Source organism: Lonchura striata, chromosome Z (assembly GCF_050655825.1).
Source record: "Lonchura striata isolate lonStrDom1 chromosome Z, ASM5065582v1, whole genome shotgun sequence".
Lineage (NCBI taxonomy): Eukaryota > Metazoa > Chordata > Aves > Passeriformes > Estrildidae > Lonchura > Lonchura striata.
The window spans coordinates 50,854,939-50,881,174 of record NC_140740.1 but is presented as its reverse complement, the minus strand read 5'-3'; the positions used below and the strand labels follow the sequence as shown (position 1 = coordinate 50,881,174).

At 37.3% G+C, this 26,236-nt stretch overlaps 1 protein-coding gene across 5 annotated transcripts in view; it reads left to right on the top strand.

Annotated features, from left to right (window-relative positions):
- Positions 1-26,236, top strand: part of FYB1 (FYN binding protein 1) — a 54,735-nt gene that overhangs the window by 3,306 nt on the left and 25,193 nt on the right. For 2 of the 5 annotated variants that reach the window (XM_085568139.1, XM_085568142.1), the window contains exon 2: positions 15,364-16,480. In XM_085568139.1, coding sequence (XP_085424265.1) covers positions 15,364-16,480 — 1,117 coding nt within the window. Of the gene's footprint in view, positions 1-9,526; positions 9,783-15,363; positions 16,481-26,236 lie in introns of those variants that run through there. The other 3 variants (XM_085568140.1, XM_021552128.3, XM_085568141.1) reach the window with 3 other exon arrangements.

Below are 26,236 nucleotides of genomic sequence, written 5' to 3'. Positions count from 1 at the left end.
ATTTGTTAAAGCTTTTCGTATTTGTGGTGAATGGGTGGGGAAGGAAGGAGGAGGGAAAGCTAATATAGGAAAATGTGTTAGGTATGTAAATTAGGCAAAGATAAACCATATGCATAAACAAATGTAAATATGAAGCTGATACAGAACATATCATGTGACTTTGTTAACATCTCCAGATAGCATAATATATAACACAGGATATTTAAAGGTGCACTTTTACTCTCTTTGTTGCAGGAGCAGTTTTAGTGTTTATCAGCAAATCATTTATACTGGAATCAACATTCTAGGATTAAGAACCTGCTGGGATTTCTGGGTTCCTTTCAACAGAAAGTAATATTTTTAGATTTTTTTTTTCTTACTAACTATTCATACTGGTTTCCTTCATAGTTAAGAAAAAAATAAAAAATAATAAAAGTAGTTCTTCAGCAGAGTTCAGGAGTCTACAGGAAAAATATGAAATTAACACAAAGAGCACCTGCCTTCAGTCACAACCCTCTCTGTAAAAGGTGAAGCACACAGAAAATTAAGAATGGAAAAATTACACAGAAATTTACAAAAACAAAGCTACACCTATGCACCAGCACTGAAATTGTGAACAATGATCTCTCTAATTTGCAATATCCTCACCGGAATATGTTGAAAAGTAATAAAAATTATTTATTACACATTTAAAAATTGAACATGTAAGAAATTTGCTAAATTCAATCCATAATTATAAACAAAATTATTTAATAATTTTAGGGAGTTTACATTTTCATAAAATGAAATAGGGATCAGAGGACCTTGTGCATCTTGTATTTGCAGCTATGGCTGGGTGTTCCGTTCACTTCTGCTGACACATCTCTAACAGCTTTTCTTCCCATTAGATACTTGTTTAGCTAAGTTTTAGAGAAGTGCCATAACCTCTACAAACCCCTGAGGGCATCTGCATTTTGATTCTGAAGGTGAGTCATAGAGAGACCTGTTTTCTTATGTCTTTGGAGAAGAAAAACTTTCAGAAATCATGTCTCCAGGCTCTCACTTATCTTCTAAAAAGGCTCTCAAATCATTAATTTATGTCCAACCATTGATCTTCTCCATCTCTTAGTAATTTTTAAACTATTTTCAAAATCCTTTTGTTAATTCATTTTATATCTTCAGGTGTTTATTCCCCAGTGGTCCAGTTTCCATGATTTCTGTGGTCTTGTCTTATTATCTTACAGATCTCAGTCTTTAATTCATTATTCCATACCTAAATTTCCATAAGAGAAGTTGTTCCAGCTCAAATTTATGCAATAGCTCAAACAGAATGGACAGTACAGTCTTCCCCATGCTGACCACTGCTTTATTTCTGCTTCCTGCTGCTCGTCTCCCCATGACAGTCAGCAGCTGCCCTATGCTCCACTTTAAAAATATTCTGTTGCTTTGATGATCTACCCAATGACCCAATCTTTGGTGAATGCTCAGCAGATTCACCTTACATTTAAATCTAGTCCATGCTCAGCAAAAGGTTGGCAGTGTGATCTTGTATAACAAAAAATTGATTCATTTTTCTCTATACAATTTAGCATCTGGAGCAAAAAAGCTGCTATATGCTGCCTCATCGGTCATGGCCTGTAACTTCTCTGAAGCAGCAGCAAAACTGAGAGACACTGCTGAATTTCCCCTTTTCATTCACATAAATTGTGTAAACAGCACATTCAGGTGCCTGTTAACAGTGCAAATAACAGACTTGGTAAGTAACTAAATTAGCATGATTGAAGTTAAGAAAGCAGCCATAGCTTTTCTTGATGCCTCAGGTTTTAGCTTTTATATTTTTCAGATTCTGTACTGCTTTAGTGTATACTGAGCTTCATATTAGGGGATAATGAGCACTCTTCACAGAGTAGGTAGACAAAACAATTCCTTCTCTAGCTGGGGACCAAGGACAAATGATCCAAATTTCAGGCCCAAGAGCATAAACAACTGTGGATTGAAAAGAGAAAAACAAGAAGGATAGGACTTCATAACCTAAAGACTAATTGGACAATTAACTCCAATATGAAAATGAACCAAAAATTATAAAAGAGACAGACCTCGTGACCAGTTGTGTATTTTGTGACCCTTTTGGGTTCATCTTGAGTGTAGCCTTGGCTCTTGTGCTGCCAAGCACAAAGGTGTATCCACTGAGGCCTTCTAATAAATCCCTACTTTATTCTTTAGTTCTATCTAGTTGTCTGTTCTAAGTCAGCCTTCACAAGGCATCACTCTGCCTCTTAGGCAAGGCAGCAGGCAGGCACTGAGCAAACAAAACAGCAGCACTTCAATTCTCTGTGCTCACCATAGGTGATCAAGGAGCTAGGACACATGACAGACAAGAAGCTAAGAAAAGTAGGCAAAGCAGAGGCTTCATTGCTGTTTTCAAATGTCTAATGGAAGTGTGTCATACTAATCTCAGAGATGCACATGGACAGAGAGGCAAAAAAGGCATTGGAAACAACACCAAAAAAAAAAAATCTCAATTAGTTTCCTTTTTTTGTTGGTTTGGTTTTGTTGTTGTTGGGGTTCTGAAGGTTTGTTTGTTTGGGTTTTTTTTCCCCATTTTTATTTTTATTTTTATTTTATTTTTATTTTTATTTTTATTTTTATTTTTATTTTTATTTTTATTTTTATTTTTATTTTTATTAACAGTGATGGAAATCAAATGCTGGTACAATTTAGTGGGTCAGCATATTTTCCACCCTTGCTCCCTCCCTACCTAAATGATGCTGGAAAGCTAGGATTTGTCACAGGAGAGGCTCTTCCATTAGAGTTCCCTGTTGTGCCAGCACCTGGGAAAGGCACCACGTTAAATAAAAACAGGCAGGTAATGTTAGTACTGAGAGAGTAGTGCATGAAAGGGCTCCCTTCTGTGGGTGGCTGAAAGGTGAGACCCATCTGACCACAGGGCAGGTATATGGTGGGAGAGTGGACACACAGCTCACCTACTCTTATTTCACAGATAGCACATTCAATATATAAAGATAAAGAGGGGAAAGCAGAAGAGAGAAAAGTCTTGGAAAAAGACTGGAAAGTAGGATAGGAAAGAAGAAATGTTCTTTTTGAAAGGAACTCTTAGTATACCAGCAAGACTTCAGAATATAGGGTTTGTGTACACCCTCTGTCTAAGTTGACTTTACCAAAAGAACTCTTAATATTGAGTTAAAATGATCCTGGTTTTCTGCTGTGATTGCCAGAGGCACAGGTGGATACATTCTCACTTCAAATAACTTCTCCTATCTTTTGTCTGTGGATTTATATCACAGGCTAACCAGTTACTTTAAAGGCAGAAGGCTTTGTGACCAACCTGCCGCCACCTGCTAAAGATAAGGGATCTGGGATAGCCAAAATTTTTTAAAAGCCTGATGGACAAGGATACAGAAAGGATGTCAGGCATTAAGCAAACACTAAGCAGAAGGACTTAGGAATTCTTTCCAGAAACTTTCTTCTTAAAGATGTTTGGATAAACTGTGTTTTCATTTTTAAACTTCATTGTCTTTGATTAAAACTATTTCTGAAGTTACTTTTTGTTTTTAAATATTTATGATGTGAGAGCACTCCCTTGTTGTTTTTATTTAGGCCACATCATTGTCTTCTTTTTTTTAAGCTTTCTACCTTCTTGCTTTAGAATATAAAAATAATTGCAATATAGCATACATGGTAACTAAAAAATAAAAATTTCATTCCAGGAAAGAAGAGTCTACAAGTTTTAGATGTAGTTCAAATAAATAAGATTGATTCTTACAGAAGCACTGGGAAAGAAGAGTGGTGAAAGGATCCTGGCAACTGAGAATTTAACTTGGGCTTTAACTTTCAGATGTGCTCAAATTTAGCGTCATTTGTGACAGGTAACTTCTTGAGAGCACATAAAGTACAGAAAGATGTAAATTTGCATTCACTAAGATTCACTTCTTTCTAAACTTTACTAGGGTTTGTTTAAGTGAGATTGACCATGAAAATCTAGATTTTGTCTGTTTGGGGTTTTTTAAGCAAATATATTTTAAAGGCAAAAGCAGCATGATCTCTCTAATATGAACTGGGGCATAGCTAACAAATGAAGGTCTGATCTCCCACTTTTTAAAATTAAAAGACTGAAGAGCTGTTGTTAAGAAATCACCAGATATTTTTAGAGTCTAAATTGCTCTCATCTGAAACCTTTTACTCAGAGGTTTAAGGAGGATACCTTAAAATGTAAAGGCCCTTTATTACCCACTTCCCAAAGAAAGCCTAAGATACCTGAGCTAGGTGATACCTGAAGAGGCACATATGTCAGCTCCAAGTCTGCACCTTGCCTGCAGCTTGGATGCTTTTTAGGAAATACAAGTTTCTGTTTTACTCTTCTGCACTAATACCAAGTGAGACTTGAAGAGCTGATGCACGTTTAATATCTGAGAGGGCAAGAAAGGAGGTTGTTACAATTGTGTATGAAAGCACGGGATGTCCCTGTCTCCCTCCCACAGGGTTTACACAGCGCCTGATGAAGTATTTGCATGGGTTCTTTGCAAACCTTTTTGCCTCCCAGGCGGAGGCAGACAGGGACATGTTGAAGAGAAAGGGAAGTCAGGAGTGTTTTGCTAAAGTTGTCCCCTGTTGTTTTCCCACTTCCTCCTGGCATCAGCAGCTGGGGGGGATGCTGAAGGGGAACCCAGACCAGCTGATAACCCCCTGCTCAGCCATTCACATGGGAGTATACAGGGTGGGAGCAACTTCTTCCTTGAGAAAGTCTCCCTTCCCCTCTGACGTCCCAGCGCGTCCTTCCCGCGGCTCAGGCTCGCTCCCTTCTGCCCCGGCGCAGCGGCCGCGCTCAGCCCCGCAGCGGCTCCATCAGCCCCGGCTCCTTCGGGACTGAGCAGGCACAGAGTCGGGAAAGGGGATCGTGCCAGGGCACAGGCACAGTTATTCCTGAGGGGAACGGAAGAGGAGGGGCTGAGGGAGCAAAACTTCAGGGCAAACCCTCGCCAGCTGCCAGAGATCCTGTCCCCACGCAGGGTGCTGGTGGCGGCCGTGCTCCTCCGTCGTCCCTCTCACGCCAGTCTCTTCTGATTTCTTGTCATGCACAGCTTCTAGCAACTCCCCAGCCAGCGAGCCTACCTACCTGCCAGCGTCTGAGTGGCTAGCTTTCCTTACCGAGATGGCCACCACGTCCCCCCCACATCCCCCTTGCCTCAGACTAGGAGTTGGTTGCTGTCTCTAGGATAGAAAAGTATAAATAGTGGAAAGAGATTTCTGCACTCCCTCTTCAGGCAAGTATAAATATATTAATAATAGGAAATGGTTATAAGTTTATATATATTGAATATCAAGAATTTAAAAGAGCCACAGCACTGAGTTGAGGATCTTTCACAGAATCCTGCATGTCACTAGTCCCAAAACAGCATCTGGAAAGCCATATTGTTGCCATAAACATGACACTGCAAGTAGACACAAGGAAATGCTGTTAATTTGCTCATGACCAAACTTCTGTCAGAAATACTAAAACTGCTTTCAATTGAGAAGCAATGGAAATGCAGCAGCACATTTTTGAGGAAGTCTAGCTCTGTCTGCAGACACAAAGATAACACAGACTTACGCTACCAAAAATTTTGGTTCTCATGGTGTACTGCAGCAATTGCAATCTGAAGTTCCTGCCAGCGTTCAGGAATATCAAGTTTATTCTGAAAATCAGGTAATTTCCAAAGTGATGCTGTAACATGATAACTGCCATGACAATATGGCACTTCACTCCAGAACTCTGACACTAGGTGTGGCATGGCAGGACTGCTGACTCTTTGTCTTGCCCTCTGATGAGCTTCATGTACTCAAAATGTTACCCCAAAAGCAGCACAAAACCAGGTAGTTTGAAACTTTTGGAATAAGTATGTACAGAGATTATTGATAAATATGTTATTTCTGCTCCTGTGCGAAGTGTGCTCCCACATCATCACAAATTGGGAAATAAACTCTCAAAAAAACTTGTTGGTTAAGAAAAACAACATTACTTTATTAGTAATACTGGATGGTGAGGAATTCTCCTTAAAACATACGTGTTCAGTAACCTAACAGACCAGATTATATTCCTGAAACTAGCACATGTTCATCACATTTCCTGAATACATGTATATATATAAATTATTTCAATTTACTTGTTTGGATATGATTGCAGATCTTGTGATGAAACTTTTCTCCTTGAGAGGGTCAGGTCATAATGTATTTCTCTTGTTATTCTTAGCTGTGACACACAATCCTTGTTCTCAAAACTAAGATATCAGCTAGTACATATTAATCACTGATAGAAGTAAACAAGGAAGCATTAGCTAGCACAAGACTTATTAGTCACAGATGCAGGGAGTTAACACAAAGCCACATTAATCTCTGGTATTTGTGCTAAGCACTGTATGGTACAAAACTCAGCATTAACCATGAATACAGGGACCATACACTAATGAGCTAAAGTTAAAAGAATTTTCCAACATCTATCCTCACTACTGTATAGACTGCTTTTTAAAGTATATAACCTGTTCAGTAACAACTAGGAGGCAAAAGCCCTGTGAGTGAGAGGAGGAGAAGGCAGGAAGCAAAGTTTCAGTGAAAAACGCTGCTAACGTTGACTTTCTCTTGCTCAGTGCTCCACATTTTTGCATGTGTTATATATTACAGAGCAACATTATTCTGACTTAGGAAGGAGATATTAATGCACCTGCCCAAGAGTGTTCTTCCACATACTACTCCCCAGTCCTGTCTCCCACTACATACATATGGTTTAAAGATTAGCTGCCCCAACCAGTCATCTTTGCCTTTTTCTTCTTCCACCCTCCCCCATGACTAACTGTTATGCAATCTCTCCTTATCTGTGATCATATAATACACTTACAGTTTAGCAAAACAAAGCAGGTTAAAAACAATGTCAAGAGATAAATAATTTTTTTGTATCATATCTCTTCAGTTTACAGCAACTCAAACAATAGTACCAACACAGCTGCAGAGGTAACAAAATTCTAACTATGGTATTCTTGACCATTAAATTGGAAAGCAAGAGGTGTTCAGATGGAAGTGTCTGACTTTTCAAACCATTTTGGAGCAAAGAACATCAGTAGATTAAAGAAAAATGTCTTAAAAAATGAACTAACATTTACAGCAGAGATTCACAGAATCATTAGGGCTGGAGGAGAACTCTATAGATTCCAGTCCAACACTCCTGAGGAGGTTACACAGGAACATGTCCAGGTGGGTTTTGAATATCTTCAGAGAGGGAGACTCTGTGACTGCCCTGGGCAGGTGTTCCAGTGATCTGCCAACCTCAACTGAAAGAAACTCCTGCTCACATTGAGGTGGAACTTCTTGTGTTGTAGTTTATGGACATTGCTCCTTGTCCTGTCTCTGGGTACCACGGAAAAGAGCCTGACACCATCCTCTGGGCACCCACCTCCGAGAAATTTTTATGCATTAATAAGATCCCCTCTTAGTCTTTACTTCTCCAGACTGAACACACCCAACTCCCACAGTCTCTCCTCATAAGTCTGATCCTCCAGATCCTAAATCAGCTTTCTCCAGTATTTTGTTTTCTTTCTCGTACTGAGTAGCCCAGAAATGGACACAGCATTCCAGATGTGGCCTCAGCAGAGCCAAGCAGAAGGGAGGATTACCTCCCTTGGAGTTGCTGGCCACACTCTTCCTGAATGGCCAAGGTTCTGATTCTTTTTCTTCCCTTTCTTTTTTCCTTAATTTTTGACAGACTTAATTCCTAACTAGCCACTTTTCCCAAAGTGACATGGAAACATCCAAATAAATACTCTGATTAAGAAAAAATATACTTAAAGTTGCAGTCACAATATTTTCACATAGGAACAGTAACACACTACTGGGGTGCTGGAATTTAGATGCTGTGTTTCTCTACACAGAGAATGTAATGGCATGTATATACATGAGAAGACATTTTTGTTATTAGCATCCTTGTCTTGCTTGAATATGAACTAGTGATTTTGTGGCTGCTGCTGCTGTTGTTTTTGTGAAAAGTGAAAAAGGCAAAATACCTTTACACTGCTTTCAGGTCCTGTTACTTAAAATATTCATTTATTCACATTCTTTCTTCACCTAAAAATAGCTAATTTCCCCTATATCACTAAGAAATAACCTTCACAGAAATAAGTGGGAAAAAAACCAGAGAGATTTCAGGAAGCTATTGCATGTGCAAATGGAAAATGAGGCACATGGTGGATATTGCAGATGGGCAAGTTTCACAGAAATTCACAGCTTAAACTTATTTTCATTGTATTTGTTGCAATTTATTTTCTCATGAGCATTCTGTCAGTTAGGGATGCACTTATTTGTGTGTATTGGGCGAAATAGAAGACAACAGGAACTGTCTAGCATTCAGAGCTGTGAAGATAAGCTAGTTCTTTGATCATTATATGATTTGTCTAGAGCTGATACTCTGAGCAAACGCTTCCAGTGCATTTACCCACATAAAATGACTGTATTGCTATAGGTACCATCTTAAAGCAGTCACAAAGGCTGCTGAACACATCAGCAAGTCACAAATTCTAATCTGCTGTAGTTTTAATATTAAATGCATTATTGTCTGTAGTAATTGTTAATTTTCACAAATAAATAAATATAAATAAAATACAGTGTTTAGCTGAATGAATAGAATAAAGGACAGTATTTCTTCCACTACAAAAAAAACATTGTGTTATATAACAAAAACATTAGTTGTCATTGGCATGCAGCAGTGTTTCTAATTCAAATAAGATCCATCCAGCATCCTAAGAAACTTCTGAAGTAGCTAAGCTACAAGTTTTTGTAAAATTAAGCTAGAAATATCAAGCACTTTCATTGTTTTTTTAACACTCCAAATTGTTTACTTTAACACTCCAAAATATTTCAGAAATACTAAGAAGTTTGTGCAGAAGAAGAGTAATAGGACATGAGGAAGATTCAGTTAACTTCTAATTAAACTCAAAGACACACAGCTTTTCTATTGCAATCTCCTCCCCATACACTGCTCCATCAAATTCACTGAGCTGTTTTTGTAGGGCATTCCACATTGTGGTTTTCATTTACCTTCAGCACAAACACGTTTAGAATTTTTTGTGAAGCATATTTACTCAGTATTGACTTTTCTAGCCTGTTTCATCTTTCATACTCTAACACACAGGAGGAAGAAGAAATGTATTATCATAATTTTTGAGTTTTTTAGAAATATATCCACATAACAGAAGATTTTACAAACGGGCCAGCAGAATCTCAAGATCCCACTGTTGAATGTGAGGCTGCAAAGGAGCATTCTAGCTGATGCCTGAGAGTGGGCCATGTATGCAGGGCTCTCAGTGGTAGCAGGGCACTGGACCTGTGGCCAGTCCACCCTTTATGCCTGTAATTGCCTCACACATTTGTTTAGCAGCTATTCTGTAAAGGTTCAGGCTTCTGTACACCAAGGAAGCCTCACAGGACTATGCAATATGGAGTAAATGCAATAGTTCTGGATATCACATGGTGCTTACTGCTGATGGAAGCAGCCAACCAGTCTGAACACACTTTAGTTCCCTTTTCCTCCAGCACTTCTTGCCTAATATCCTGTGGAGAGCAGTTACTGTTCATGATAATGAAACCCACAAGTGTATCTTGTGAGAAGCAAGAACTCCTCTGTGAGAAGCAGAACTCCTCTTTTGCAAATAGCTTGTTAAGTTGATACACCCGTGGATTGTTTCAAAATACTGGAGAGCTTTGGGAAATTCAGGTAAACTGTTGCACATGTTCTTCTTAAAAATAAGCATGGAAATTTCCAGAAGAAATAGAATCAGTACAAGGTATTGAATATAGCTTAATTAACTTGTAGATTTTACTTAGTTTAGGAGCTGAAAAGATGCTAAGCTGACAAAATGGACTTTTCTCTCTCAGAGTTTTGTGATTAGTTCTCTGAAATTTTACTAAAAGTTGTCCTGTTTTAAGTGGCCTTTTCATTTTGAATAATAGCAGAAATGGTATCACTCAAAGGCAATTATTTTTTATCCCCTTTGCATTATTTGTTGTTTGTTAGATTATGGGTAGGGTATAAATTAATATACTATACTCTGGGTTGAGATGTCAATCTATGTGTTTTGTTAGTAGTTCGCCATAGAAAGTATTTTCCTTTCCAGGTATGAGTCAAAATGTGACTCAATGTCTTAAAATTGCACAAAATTTCCTGAAATTCTCAAAGTAATGGTAGGAACTTCACAGTGACAGGAATTCAAATTTTTCTTCCTTGAGATTTGGAGCATTCACTTTAGTGGGATAACCAGACAAGTAAGATATTCATAAGACAGTTACTGTATATACTATATATACATATATATAGGTTTCTGAGTGAAATCTGTTTAATTTCTGGCAGATCATGAGAAAATTTACATTAATCTGAAATAAATAATTGATAAAGGGTATTAGAAGGTGCATGAGCTAAATAAAGTTTAAAAGAAAATTATTAGGTATCATGAAATTTTGTGGTTATATAAAACCATATTGCAAAAATGAAATTATTTTACAGAAATGGATATGAAGTAGTCTGTTTATATCAGATACAAATCCTTGATGGAAAAATTGAAGCCACCAGGCTTCTGTTGTTAAAGACCAACTTGCCAGAGGTTGATAATTCTTATTTTCACTTAAACAGGTACCAAAAAAATCCATGTAGAAAGAAACTTTGTCATGAGCCTATTAGGACATAGAATGAAGAGATTATCATGCCTCTGTTGATACTTTGACTTCATGCATAGTCTTTGTCAGAAGCAATTTGGGAACAAGATGGGATATAATTTGGCTGTTCTGGTCAAGCCCTATGCCCTCATTCATCCTGGTCTCAAACTCATCTGGAGCTGGCCTTTTATTTTTCTGCAGTATGAATAGCTGGTCTTATGATTAGATAGGAGAGAAAAAGTAGCAAAAGAGAGATAAGAAAGGTGTAGAGGAATGCACAATTGAAAAGATACACAATACACTGCAACCAGGCTGGAATATTGCCTTGTCTAATTTTGACAACCATATTGTCCTCATGTGTGTGTTGTTATTTTCTTGCTGGTGTTAGAGGGATGTTTGCAATTATGCTCTTAGGGTAACTCAGGGGCTGTCAGCCTCTCACTGGGGAAGGCCTTAGATTTCTCTCTATCCTCTCCTTCTTAGAGGTCTTCCTTTAATAAAAACCCCAGACAGAAGAATAGCCTGTCTCCTCATCCTTGAGTATTATCTGATGAGGACTCATTTCTTTTCATACCAATCACTGTATTAGCAAGTCTTTTGAGTCTATGAGCAAACTATGTCTCTTTCTCTTATTTTCATCGTTCTGCTACACACATTTTAGGTGCAGAGCATTAAAAATTCTCAACTTTACTTTCTAAATGCTGCAGTTACTCTTAGAGGGACTCTTGAACTAGTAATTACAGCTAGACTCAAGGGGAAGTAAAGCAGTTTGGAAATCTCTTCTGGAAACAGCAAATTTGTATAATGATAATTCTGAGGTGTCTGGAAAAGAAAGTAGTCAAGCAATAATTTATCATGAATTCAAAAGGGCACTGCCACATAAACAAAATCTAGACTGCCTCAAATCTACTAACTTCAATAGAAGTTATATCAGATATATGAAGTTGCAAAATCATTTCCAGATCTGTATTTTTCTACAGTTCTGTGTCATTTTCCTTGCCATTTTCATCCATTTTCTTATTCCTTCTATCTTGCACACAGGTTAGAGCTCAATTCCTTTAGTGGTTATTAACTTCTGTGATTATTTCACTATCAAAGAATTCATAAGTAAGCATTGTTTTCTTCTTAAAGAGATAGTTTTCTAATCTTTATTTTATTACTCTCTAACAAACTCATCAAGATCTTGAGTTTTAAAGGGTATATTTATACCCCATTACTTGGGAATAGAAATGTAAAATTACAGTTGAGAAGAGAAAAGATGGGGGTTTTATCCTTTATAAATCAGATCTGCATGTATTTTGAATGAATTCTTTGTACAGTTGAAAGTTACATATTTTTCATTTGCTCAATTAATGCTTGTACACACACACATCTGCTATTCAGTTCACTGATCCAGTGTTGCTGTTTAAAGAAAGCCTGGCCTCAAGGGGAAGTTGAACTGAAATAATCTTTTGGCTTCACCAAGACAGGAAAGTAAATAATAAAGTTATATTTATTCCAAGGCAGAAAAAAAAATTTAAAAAAATAAAAAAATAAAAACACCAAACTTTTTTGTTGCTGCCAGTTGCAACTCAACTCAGTTGAGTTGCATACTAAACTCAGGAAGAATACAGTTGAATTTTTTTAATGTACCTTTGTGTTCTCATTACAGTGTACTTCTATACAGAAATGTGCAGCCATATTGTAAATTATGGAGAATTATGTTCATTAACACAGAAGTGTAACTAAGGTGTAGTGAAACAATTCTGTACAAGTTTAACTTGGTACCTTTGTGAGTCTCTGCTGAAGGCAGTGGGAGGCTCTGAAAGCTCTGTTGATAAAAATGTATCTATGGCATGAGAGCTAACACATAGGTATTGATCCAGATTTGAGCAAACACATCTGAATAGTGCAACCATCTTGTATTAAAAGAAATCTTACTGTGCTCCTTATGTGTTGCTTGCAGTTCAGATGAAAATTTGAAAAGCCAAAATATTTTCCACAGAGTTTGCAATAGAGATCAAAGACAAAGTTCAGAAAATAACCCAATTGGCTTTTGCATGAAACTCCTCTTTTGCAAAGGCACTTTGCACTTTAGATGGGAAGGGTAGGGGGAACTTAATCTCTCTTCAGAATCTTTTCAAGTTCCCATTTCATGATTTATAACCAACTATGTGATAATGATGTAGGTAACTGCTGTCACTTCTGGGAAAGGAAGCACAGAAACTGTGGAGACTACTCTATGATCAGGGCCACAAACAAAAAAAAAAATTTTCCCCAGTTCCCCTCTGTCTACCTGACCAGTCAAGCTCTGCATTAAAATCTACATGGCTTCTAATGTAACACAACTTATGAAGGCAGATAATAAGGCAGGTGATGTACATTAAAGAAAAGCAGAAAGATTTCACTGAGTTTCTTACTCTGTTTTGATTCTTACTATTACCTTTACCAAGTAAATGAAAGAGGCTTTATTGTTAACTGTTATTGTTAATCTAATGTCACATGTCCAGTAACCTTTTCCTCTTGCTGGGCTTGTAAATATGCATGACTAAGGCAAGGTTTATTCACAGTGTTGGGAAGAAAGTTATTTTTAAAAATTCATTGACAAAATTCATTGACTCCTAACATGGCAGTAATTAATGGTTCAGTGCATTTGAAAGCTTGTATGAATGTAATTAATGTTATCTTGCTATTCCAAGTCTAGAAAACTTCTTAGAAACCATATATCATAATAATAAAATTTTCTTCATTGTCACATTCCCAGCTTCCTAAAGGTCTGCATGCTGAATGGCTCTTGCTTGTAAAAAGTATTGTCATTTGCACAGTAAATTTTCTTATATTTCAAATAGAAGTAGCAAAGAAATCAATTTATTACTATGACTTTCAAAGGAAATGAGTAGCTGAACTGGCCAAGCAGCTGATCAAATACTAACTTAGAAGGTCTGAAAACTTCAGACATAAGCTATAATTATAGGATCTCTGGTGGTCTAGATTTTGTTACAGACCTTAGGAAAAAATCATTAATTCATACAAAGCCAAAAGAGATCAAAGACAAAAGGCTTTTTTATTCTCTAGCACTGAATTGTCTAAACTGGGTAAAATCAGGGCCTTGTGAGGTATTGTGGGACAAATCTTGAAATCTTAATTGATACATACACATAACTCTGAAATGTAGTTGTGTGTTCGTGAGTGTGTATGCATCAAACAGCTGTATATGGCTTAAACCTGATAATCTCCTTAGTAAGTATGTACTTCCTCCCTTCTTTATATGCACAAAAATACCCAGAAATGTGGTTGCTGGGTATAAGTTTCATTATGTCTCTCTTGTTTTAGCTGCATTTACTGTAAGTTATTTGTAGCTCAACACAATCAGTTTGGAAAGACTGAATTTCTTGGCAATGCCAAAAGACTGGGATAGTTACCTTTAAGTGGCAGAAGTCTCTCTCTATGTATATATAACTACTCAACTTAACAGTATTCATGTAATGAGACACAAACAGAAGGCAAAAGGAGCAAAAGCCCAATTGAACTTTTGTTATTGAAGCAAAAAAAAAACAACCACCGAGCACTTGCTGAACCATAGTAAGTTAATACACAGTTAATTCTTAAATGTCTAATCTTTTTTCTAACACCTGTTTATTAGTTTTGTAGCAATACTCCTTTGTTTACAGACAGATGATTCAGTTTGTACGATAAGCTTTACATTTTAGCTAACACAGGAAGTCCAGGTCCTACTTGTGAATTGTATGTATCAATGTATTTGCCATAGCTGCACCCCTGCTGCTGCTGTACCTCGGAAGAGGACTTCTTGCTCCAGAGGGTTCCTGAAATCCTGCCCAGTGCAATGGGACCATCTCACTGCCTTTTGCTCACATCCTGCAGTATGATGTGTTTTATTTTTCCTGAATTTAAATGTATTGAACTTTTGGGTTCAGTTCATAATTAATTATGACCGGTCCTGAAACTTATTGAATTGGGGTGACTAATTAAATCATCTATTTTTGAATTAAGATGGATTTTATTCTCTTGGAATTACTTAACTTCATCTTTTTTTTTAAAGAAATTTAGTAACTTTGACAATATCTGGGTGTATTGATTGTCATTTTAGTTTAATTTTACTTCACATATTTTCATTTGATACCCACACATGCACAGTTTTATTCAGATACAAAATGGAGAAGAGAAACAAGGACAAAGTGAGAGTGTGGGGAGCAGAAAGTAAGTAAAAAAATTGCTGAGAAAGGAAAGTAAAATTGGCACACACATACATCAACCAGAAGAATTTGTTTTCACAAAGGAAATTGCAGTTCTCCACAGAGTTAACAGGAATAACACGAATGTGGTAGATTCCCCCAGGTTCCAGTACAGGAACTTCTTATCACAGGAAAATAAAAATTTTAGGTAAATTGATTTTAATGTCACATGTAATTTCTTACATTTATTATGTATTCAGTTCACAATTCCAGAAATAAACAGAAATTATATCCAAAAGGACCTGCAGTACCTGAAAGGCAGCACCTGAATGAAAATTTTAAAATATCGTATCAACACTGAAAGGATACAACAAAATGCTCAGCTTCTCTTAACTCTACAGGAAGATGAGCTATAGCACCTCCTCAGCCAATCAGCAGTAGTAAAGCCTCAGACCAGGAAACTCTTTAAAGCACAGTATTTGTGAACATTGCAAGAGTACTTTCCCATTGCTGCCCTTTGTTTTTCTCTTCTTTATGTTTGTAGAATCCGAAGCCACGTCTGAAGTTATTAATGGAGAAATTTGAGAGATGTAACAGAGACACAGAGGATCCTTCAACCAGCCAACCCACCAAAATCTCAAGACAAGATATCCCCAAAGGATTACAGACAAGGAAAACAGCACTTGAGAAATATATAAATAAAGGATATACTGCGTTTTCTTCAGGACCCAGTACCCTTCACAAACCTGCTCAGCCTAAGCCTCCTCTGGCAGTCAAGCCTTCAAGTGGTGATAAAACAGAGAAAGATCCAAACTCACAACATTTGAACCCAGTGGCACAAAAGTTCGGTGTTCAGCTTCAGCCCTTTAACAGAGGAAATGATGAAAAAGCTGGATGCACTAAATTCTCTATCAAAACTTGTGACCCATCAAAAGAGGACCCAAAGCCTTTGAACCCAAAACCTGCATGGAACAAGTTCCTTGGTCCTCCTGATAAAGAAAAAAATCCCATGGGACCAAAACCTAATTTAAATTTTGCATCACAGGAGAATGAGACAAAACCAGAATTTTTAAAAGTAGCTGCAGTAAAGGAAAAATTAAGGTCTGCAACACAAGAAAATGAGCCCAAGCCTACTGTTTCTAAACCACCTCTTGCACAGAAACCTTCTCTAAACAATGAGGTATCGCAAAATGAAGACACTTCTAATAAAAGTGGTTTTCTGCAGAGACAATATGGACCTAGAACAAATATACATGTACACCAAGAAGCAAAGGAAATGGGTGAAAATAGCAACTCTGCTGCAGAAACTCCAGGCAGTAATTTTCCTAAAATAGCTCTTAAGCCTACTGGCCACAGGTCCAGCTTAATAAAAGGAACCCCCAAACCTGTAGCAGAAAACACTGAAGAAAAGGGAAGGAGTGCTGCCAAGAACATCTTCCTCAACAAAATCACCCAGGAAGAACCAGGTTCTTCTCATAAATTCCATAAGATGACTATGGCACTTGCTGCAGAAAGACCATCAGGTGAGGATGAGGACAGGAGTACTAAAAGGCCCAAGCGGATTTTCTTGCCCCCAGTGTTCACGCTGGGCCAGCCACCACAAAAGCCCAGCAGACCCCCCACTGTACACCTGGGAAAGTTCCAGAAGAGCCAGAAAACCAGTAAGTCCACTCTGTTCTTGTTTCCTTGGGTATTAGCTTTTTGATGCACTTAGAACAAGGTTAATTTCAGATGGGATCTCCAGTTCAGAAATAACATGACACTCATGCATCAGAAAACCCCGTGGTAACTTGGGCTTCTGTCTCTTCCATACAGAATTAAAATTATATTCCTCTATCCTTCAATGATAAATTTCAGGAAGAATGTTTACTCTGTTGGGTTTTCCTGTTTCTTAAAACCACTCAGATGCAGCTATAACTTGTGTTAGGGAGAATTTCCTCAACAGGCATTTAAGTCCTCATTTAATGAAACAGATCAAACTTAGATGCTCCAATTTTAAGTGTAGTTAGTGAGAAAAGGAGATGCCCAATGGTGTCATTCAGAGCTCTGTAGTTGCTGACAGTGGAGTGGAGCTCCAGCTCCATACTGTGCATTGTGGTACATGAGGTACATTAATGTAATTTTCTTGATACATAATTTATGCTTGTACCATCTTTGTCTAGAATACAGCATGGCTTGTGTTTCAGCAGTTCTGAATACACATAAGGCTGATCTTCCTGAGGTGGAAGAGGTTCAGAGGGGCTATGGCAGCATGAAAAAGCTCAGAGCTGATTTCTCTTAAGAGAAAAAGCCTCACTAAAAACACAGTGTCTGCATGCAGCTGTATGTGGTGTTACTGTTAATTCCACTCAAAGATTAGGAGTGTATTGGTAATTAAAAAATTGCCTTCTTGTCAGCTGTTGTGTTCTGGTTTTCCTCTGTTAAGGAAATGCTCTCACAAATCCAAAATCCAGTCAAGATCCTCAAATGGGGCAAATTTTTGAATATCTTTAAGGCAGATATGCTCATTTACAATCCTAATACAGAAAGACAGCATTTTCAGCCAACTACACAAGTATATGTTTTGGCTATGTAAGAAGAGTAAGAGCTTTGCTAGTTAAAACCTTGAGAAAACCTGAGAAAGGCTGGAAACACAGGAAATGACAATTTATTTAAAACACATTTTTAAATTTAAGTAATTAATTGAGGAATCTTTATTTGTTGTTCATTGTTTACTCAGATTTTTTTTCTGGTCCCATTCAGTTATAGACACAAAGCATTTTTTTCATTCTCTTTTTAAAACTCAGCATGAGAAATATTTAGCCTGTGCATTTTATATTAACACTGTGAGCAGGGCTGTAAGAATGATATCAGAATTTTTGTTAGGAGGGTGTCCAGTTGTCACTAACCAGGGGTAAAAGCAGCCACCACTCTGACAGTCATGGGAACATGAGCTAAGGATGGAGCTGCCCAGCATGGTGGCCCAGGTGGTTTTCCAGTTATGTTGCAAAATTCACACAGAACTAAGTAGAAATTAAGAATCAGACATGGTCTTCTCTATCTCACAGTCATAGGGGCAGGTAAGGAGTGAAGAGATTTAGAAACCACATCCATGAGAAACTGTCCATAGTATCCTTGAACTTCAGCTTTCACTCAGAGAGAATCATCATTTAGATCTTGATATTCTGTTTGGTTTTAATTAAGGCAGCCCATTTTGATGTGGCCAGAAGTCTACACAGAACAGTTCTGGTGGACAGACAAGTTGCGCTAGAGTGAATCCTGAACAAACTCCTTTTCAGCTCAAGTTATTCATTGTTGATGGGTTTCTTGGAACATGCATAACAAAATCTACCTACTTTGGAAGGGCAGTTAAACTGAACTGTGGTTTTTTTCTTAACTGTCATTTCAAGAATCAAAGTCATGTCATGAAGATACCACCCTCAGAGCATAAATTCTTCCTGTTCATTAATGTGTTCTGGTGAACAGAAGCTTTCCATAGTTGCTTAATATGCTGCTGTGGTTCAGGTACTGAAAATAAAGAATAATAAGCAAATGAAAATAATTTTGTCATTCAACAGAGCTTTCTGAGATCTAATCTTTGGAGCTTTTGGTCTGTAATAGGGCAAAAGTTAGATTTTGTGTTGTTCTTTGAGAGGAGAAAACCTCCACAGACAGTGGTTTTTACACTTGTGTTAGGGGCATGTGCCTACACTATAGAAAACCTTGTATCTCCTGATTTAAAACAGGAGTTTGAATTCTGCTTCCTCAGAAGTATCAGCTCACCTCTTTTTCTTTGGTTGTTATCCTTTCCCATGAAACCTGTTTTACTGGTTTTTGAAAATAAGTATTCACTGGGCATGAAATGACATTAAATATTAGAGGCTGAAGGACTTAGCTTTGACACAGCAGTCTTAGTTAAGTGTGGGAGAAGGATTATAAACATCCACCGTGCCTGCATGAAATGAAGGGATGTTAGTTTCATGTTGGCGTTGCTGTGGATTAGAAATTTTCACCTAATCCTGAAAAACTTTTCATAAAACTTCTGTAGATACAAATGTCTTTTTCAAGTCTCGCTGTTGAAGTGCTACTGTTTTCCAGTGAAGGCAGGCTTTAAGAAATTCCTGTCTGGGCCTGCAAATAAATGGCAGAATAGTAAATTCCTGCGTATTGTCCCATTGCAATAATTTTCCATTAGGGGTCATATTTACCTCAGCTAAGGATCAATGAGGTGCATGTGCCTTCTGTGTTCAGAAAACAATAACAACTATATTGTTTTATCATAAACATCCAAGCCTTAGAAAAAAAAGAAGAGAAACAAAGTTATTTTGCTGACAGCTTTCCATGTGAGGCCCCAGCTGTAGTGTTGCTTTCCAAGGAGAACTGCACTGAACGCAGTGGGTTCATACAGGTACAGGTGGCCACGCACATAAAGCCAGCCAGAGGCTGATCCTCCAGTGCTCTACACACCTCTGCACAACTCCTGAACAACAAACACCAGGGCTTCAGTTTTACTTAGTGAAAAAAAAGTGGGCACATGCTGTCAGTCTGCTTCAGTCAGGAAGAAAATTCCTCAGAATTTTTAAGAGTCTCCACAACAAAAAATATTCAGGCTGTGGAGGAAACTCTAACACTCTGGATTTTTTGAAGCATTATCTTAAAAGGTCAAGGATCTGTCACGTAATTATGCTAAAATATGTGGACAAAAGTGTAAATGAAACTGCCAGTATGGCTTACAGCATTGAAACAGATAAAAAACTTTGATTTAAAAAATAATTCAACCATCCTGGGAGAAATGTGAATGAGACAGTTATTTATCTGTGTTATTTAGTTAGTCAGTTGGTTAGTTAGTTAATTTGCCTAAGAAAACAGATAAAACAACATTGAGTGTTTCCTTGCATGTGATTGCTCAGAGTGCAACTTGCTTCTGTTGTGTATAAGGAAGGAAAAGTACACAAAACTGACTGCAAATTAATATTTAAACTCATTGTGCTTGATTATTGCCTTAGCTAAAACATTCTGCAACATTTTCCAAATGTCTTAGGCTATATTTTTATTTTTAAAGAAATAAATTGTATCCATTTAACATCAGAAGACAGCTCTCCATTATGAATTGTCAAAGCTTCTGCAATTGGCAGATCTTCTCCTAAGTATCTCCATTTTTGTTTGTTGTGGCTCATGTTCCATACTTGTTCCTTTAATTATCTGATTCTAGAACATTAAGATGTGAATTGTTTACATCACAGGATGCAGGCACAGAAATCTATTTTTTCTCATGTATACACTTGTTATAGCCTACACATGAAATCTGGAGTTGTTTCTTCAGTTGACAGCTCTAAATCCCATTGAGTAAGCTAAAACCACTCCTAAATGGAGGCTTCAGAAGCTAAGGAGCAGAATTTAGCACTCAGGAGAGAAACCACATGAGTGCACCTATCAATTTTGGTAAGAGGTTTGACATGTAGTTTGAACAGCTTCTGGTTTGAATCAAAGTATATGCATAACATATTTGCTTAATAGGTCTGGACCTCTGCAAAGGACTGAATGAAGCACAGTGAGGTGTTATGCTCTACTTGAAACCATTGCCCACCTTCCAACAGGGTCAGTGCTGGATGGATTTAATACAGTGCCTTAAGGATTACTCTACATAAAATAGCAGACAAATGAAAAGTTTCAACTGCAGTTCAATTTTAATTTAATTTCGTGTTCCTTTTTAGATACAATCTATGCTAACACATCTGCAGTTGGAAAGCACTTTCCTCATGCCGGTCAGCATTGTCCAGAAGAAGTGCAATTCTTTTGGACCCCTAAAGAATTAGGAATATCTAACCTCATATTTTGTCACTACAAGACTTGGTCCTGAAAACTTTTACAAACTGAAATACTTTAGGCAAAACTGTGAGCCTTCTTCTGGGAGTAAGACTATGTTCATGCTTAATATTTTTCAGCCCTCAACCTTAAATGTAAATTTAGATGCTCACTTTCATGTGCTCTATATTCTTCATCCGTTTGTCTCTACATATATGGAAGGGGGAAAATCCCCTACCTGGTATGGGGCCTAGGACTTAATATGTCAAGTCTATGATATTTTTGAGAATATAAGGGTTAGAATAAATGTTAAACCTTCTGCGAAACATCCTTAAGGTAGTCTGTGCATGTGGTGTGGAAAGATTTTCCAATTGAGACCAATGAGTTTTCCTTTAAAAAGGACAGATTCTCCACCTTCTTTGATCATCTTTTTCATGATGTTATGAGCAACCATCAGTAAAGTGAACTGGAAAAGGATGGAGACTTAGGTCTTCATTTCTCCCTTTTTCCACTTTGTCTGAAATTCCACCATTTTGGAACATAATTTTGTTTGCAAGCAGGAGATAATCAAAAGCTTAACTACCTAACTGGGAGGAGAATCAGGAGAGATGAGAAGAATAAAAGAAAAGAAAACTCATAAAAGTTTGTACCCTGGCATTTTTAAAAGTAAGGTCTGGACTCGAGGAGAGCAGCAACCAGAAATTTTCCGTGCTCTTTGTTTCCAAGGTGTCAGCAGCGTCGCAACAGAACTTTGTTTCTACAGTGTAACAGCACTGTAGAAAATCAAAAGCACTGAGCTTCCGCTCTGTTGTAAGTTTACCTGCTCGCTCTGAACAGCTCCAAAGCAGCATAATAGTGAAACCTGAAACCATGGCTTGTATCTAAACGAAAATGTGGTTAGGAAAGCAGAGCAGAGCACAGCTCTCTGCACATTACAGATTAAGTAGGAAGTAGGAAGTGGCTGATCAGTTGCTGCAAATGTTGCAGGTTCTTAGTAGACACTTTGTAAAACCCAGAAAGCTACCCAGGTCTTGCATGTAGAAATGGTGAGGTTCTTTTTAGTAAAACGGAAAGGCATATTGGGTTTGCAGAGTAGCTCAAAAGCATTTTGCTTTATAAAAACGTTCTTTTAAAGACTTTCTGATGTGCAACTGCTTAAAAAATCCTGAAGTCATTTTATGATGAAAACTATAAAAATTCATGAAAAGTTTTAAAATTACAAGCACTTTTTCCCCACAGAATATTTAAGTTTCCTTGTAGCACCTGCTCATTGTCCAGTTTTCTTAACATTACTAAAAGCAGGAGTCAGCAACAGATGAGGAGCTCACTGCACCAGGGGTCAAAGGGAATAAGGTGTCACCAAATGCCATACTCTAGGCCAAAGAAAGAAGGTGGGGTTTTTTTAGAATGCAAAGTCAATAATAAATTTTTGCCTAGCATGTTGCAAGAGGCTGCATTGTTATAGAAGGGTTTTCTTACATACATATATATATATGTATTTATACTGTCTATTTATGGTGAAGCAAGTATGATGAGGCCACTCAAAATTGAATGTACACAGTGCTATGCATTGCTGCTCAGTTCCAGTTTTATTTAGGATGCAGTCTTGGACAGAAACTTCTGGATAGAGGCAATGGATAGGCTGGATGCTACGGCCTGATACATTAAATATCATTAATAGTTCAGTCTTTGTGTTTAAGCCTGGACTATTTGGAGACTGGAGGCCAGGCTAATGCATTTGCAAGGCAAATCTATTGCAGATAAGATCAACACAACTGTTCTGAGCTAACTGGGATTTCTAAAGTGCTGCTGGCTTTTGGAGCACTTATACACTGCTGCTGCAGTCCAACCAAGTGTGAGAAAAATATGAATAGCTGAAGCCAGACCACACTCTGCTAGAGCAGGATATTTGCCTTCTTCAAGGGCGATTATCAAAATTACTATTTTTCATTGCTGCCAATTTAAAGCTTTGTGTCAAATAAGCATATTCTGTTTCAATACTGATTGGACTGAACAGGTGGTTTTGTATCTTCAGCTGATGCATGTAGAACTGCAGGCATGAAGGCTAAAAATATGTGGGATTTTTTTCTCTTTGAAAGCTTCTATTTTGCTCAGGTTGATAATTGGATGTTCACCTTCTTCTGTGTGCCAATCTCTCATCCACACATCGATATACCCTGGTATTAATGGAGGCAATAAATAGAGATATATCATTTAAGTTTTATGAATCCCTTGCACATGAGTCCAGCTCATTTTTCAATTTTGAAAACAGGGAACCATCTGTGACCAAAGGACAGGTTCCCACAAGATTCCCATCCCACCAAGTAATGCTTGTTCCAGGTGTATTCCATTGCAGACTTCAGGCAGTGCTAGGGCTTCCCTTCTTTTTGCCACATATTTATGGTATAAGCATCTCAGGACAGAGTGATAAAGTCTCTCAGGACAGCACTGAAGGTTTTAACAGGGTGAGAATGGCCTTTTCTCACTATGCCCTGAATGTTTTTGCTCACATAGAATTCACAAGTTCTGAAAGAGCCGGCCTTCTGATTTCTACTGATTTCTCTTTGAGTTTACATGGGAGAGGCATAGAAATGCTCTTTTATGCAGGTTGATTTCTTCTGCTGTTGAACACTGAATATCTGGACATGAAGAGAAGATGGGATCTTTCTCTAGATGTCATACTGGTGAACAAAGATGTATTAGTGTTTCCCTTTCACAAGCCAAGAATGCCAAGGGTCAAAGTCACAAGTATTGCATCAAGACAATTTCAGTGTCTTTCACTTCCTGATAAACAAACATTCCCAAGAATGTAAGGGAACTTATGGCCAGTGCCCATATGAAAGCTATTTGAGAAGGCTCTCCAAGAACATAAAATAGATTTTTGCAGTGTTCTGTACATAGTTGAACTGTAAGTGCTGAGGATCTGGGCATGATTAAAGAAGTTTAATGCCACAAGCAGCAGTATAATGGGATATTTCGGACATTCTGTGGACAGTTTTTATGGCAAGTTTCTCTACACAGCTGCAGTGCCTTTTCTTCTATTATTTTGTTTCTATTATTTTGTTTCTATTTGATGAGCTTCCGTTTCTGCCTCTATTTATTCAGTGCAGCAAAACATGTGAAAAAGCTGAGAGTCCTGAGAGGAGAGGCTATTTAGAAACCAAGGTGTTACCTGTCAAAGCTACCACATAGTGACCACTCAACACTGTTTACTGTGATACTGTGATGAGAGTGCTTCATGTGCACGTGAAGCCAGGATGTAGTTTCAGTTTAATTTCTTGATCTGAGTGTCTGCAGCTGACTACTGTTCCACTATCTCCACAGAGCTTTTCCATGTTTTTATAGTACCAAATGTCCCAGATAAAAAAATATATATATATATATATATAGGAACTGGAGTCACAATTAAATGCTCCATTAAAACAGGAAAAAAAAAACACTATTGAAATGTTATGTTAGCTTTGGCTCAGCAGGCCTGATTATTACAATTTTTTTTTCCAAACAGCTTTTCAGCATGTCACTTTCCTACCTAAATCACTCCACAATTTCTAGTATTAGAATTTAAGTATTTTACACCTACATCAGTCTCGGTCATAAGTGTAACTAATTAAATTAATTAAAACTCCAAAGGCAGAGAAGAGTCAGTTCTAATAGAGAATAAAAAACCAGTATTTCCATTAATATGATGCTCATTTAGTTACTGTTAGATTTTAACAAATTACAAAAATTAAAAAGGACAGGTTGTTCAGACTTTATACTTAAAAATAAGTTCTTAATCTAAAATGCATGTGGTGTCCTTTCCTGGCTCACTTCCCTATTGCCTGGATTTGACTCTCAAGAGACATCAGATGAAAGAAGTATTATGCACAGAGACTTGGGAAGAATTTTTACCTTAGTCATACAAAGGACTTATCACAAGTAATACAATATGAAGACAAAAGGTTCATATGCCTGTTGTGCACATACACAACACTCTGTTAGGACAACATAGAACCATAGAAAAACTGATATGGGGTTCCCTATTAAAACACAAAAATAAATGAGAGTATTAATACTACTATTTAACATGGCATTCAGGACAACAAAACAAAACAACAAAAAACCCTGACCAAACAAACCAAAAAACAGAACTCCTTTCTGATTGTTTTCTTTGGTTAGAATCTAGAATTTATCTGGTGATACATATCAGTGGTATTCATCTTTATAAGAAGTTTTAGGGCAATGAGGAATTGTAGTCTGTGGATGAATAAAGACTGTGAAGAATTAAATGCTGAGAAATTGTTTGCAAATATTCAGATACAACAAGAGCATAGTCATGAGTTTGCTTTTATTCAAGTGCAATTGTACATATATAATAAAGAAATGTAAACCATACCTATGAAACAAGGTTCTGTAATGATTTGGAAGAAAAAATCAAATTATAAGCAGTTCTACAATTGGGTAAGGACTAAAATGAGATACAAGAGTATGATGCATTAGCGTTATCAGCTTCTTGGAGTTTTACCTTTAAAGAATTTTCAAATAGTTACAAAGTTTCTGAATAAAAACATTTTGCTCATGGGGTATTAGTTTAACAGTCAGGAATCTGCACTTCCAAAATAGGAGGAGATGACAATTGCAGAAAATACTGAAACCCCCTGGATGCAATCAGTAGACGTATGGCCAGATGAAGAATGACTTGCAATTTTCATCATTACATGTGACAAACAAGTGTATGCTCTGTAGAATTCCAGTACCAGATTTTCTGCAGTGTTGGGAAAATTGGAGAGATAAAAGAAATAGCTATGAAATAATTGCTATGTGGGGAAGAAAAAGAAAAAAATAAAAGTACCCTTAAATGAGATTTGAAATGTCAAGGCTTTTAAAATCATTGAAAAGTCATCTGAGTTATAATTCCAGTGGTGTCAATACCTTTTGGGTATGAAACAGTAGTGATAAAAAGTCTTTTGGCCCTGTGTGCAAAGTTAAAAATAAAAGTAATAGAACCTGAAGCCTGAGGAACTTAGAAAATAGTAATATGCAGATTTTAATAGTAAGCAAGCTTAAACAAGTACCACTACAAAAACTCTGTAGTATTCTCTCTTGTCAACACCTCTCAAACAACTGAAAGATACATTTTGGCCAAAATGTTACTTTAGTATATTCCAGCTGTTGATCTCAAGATAGCAACAAATATTTCAAATGTGATATAACACATGGGACAGCAATCAAAGGATGTCAGCAGTGAATTGGAAGGGATATAAAGAAATTGTTTGTCGCTATGTCAATGTCCATCCCAATGTACAGTGTAACAACTGTACTAGAACTTATTTCACTGTCAGAAAGTGCTTTCTAGCAAATGTTTCATGCCTTTAAGCATGTTACTTATTGCCTCTTCACTATGGAAAAGAAGAGGGGAAAATATAAATTATTCCTTTCTTCACCACCAGAGACTTAGGTATTAATTTTGTTCTACCCCAGTTTTACCACATTTCTCTAAACCGCCATCGTTTGTTCAATATATTCAGGAATTTATGTTTTCTAGACCTCATTCTCACTATTCTCCTTTGGGTACTCTCCAGCTGACATTGACCCTGCTGTAGCCTCCTCAGTACTAAAAGAAAGGATTATTTCACTTGACTTTTGGATTATTT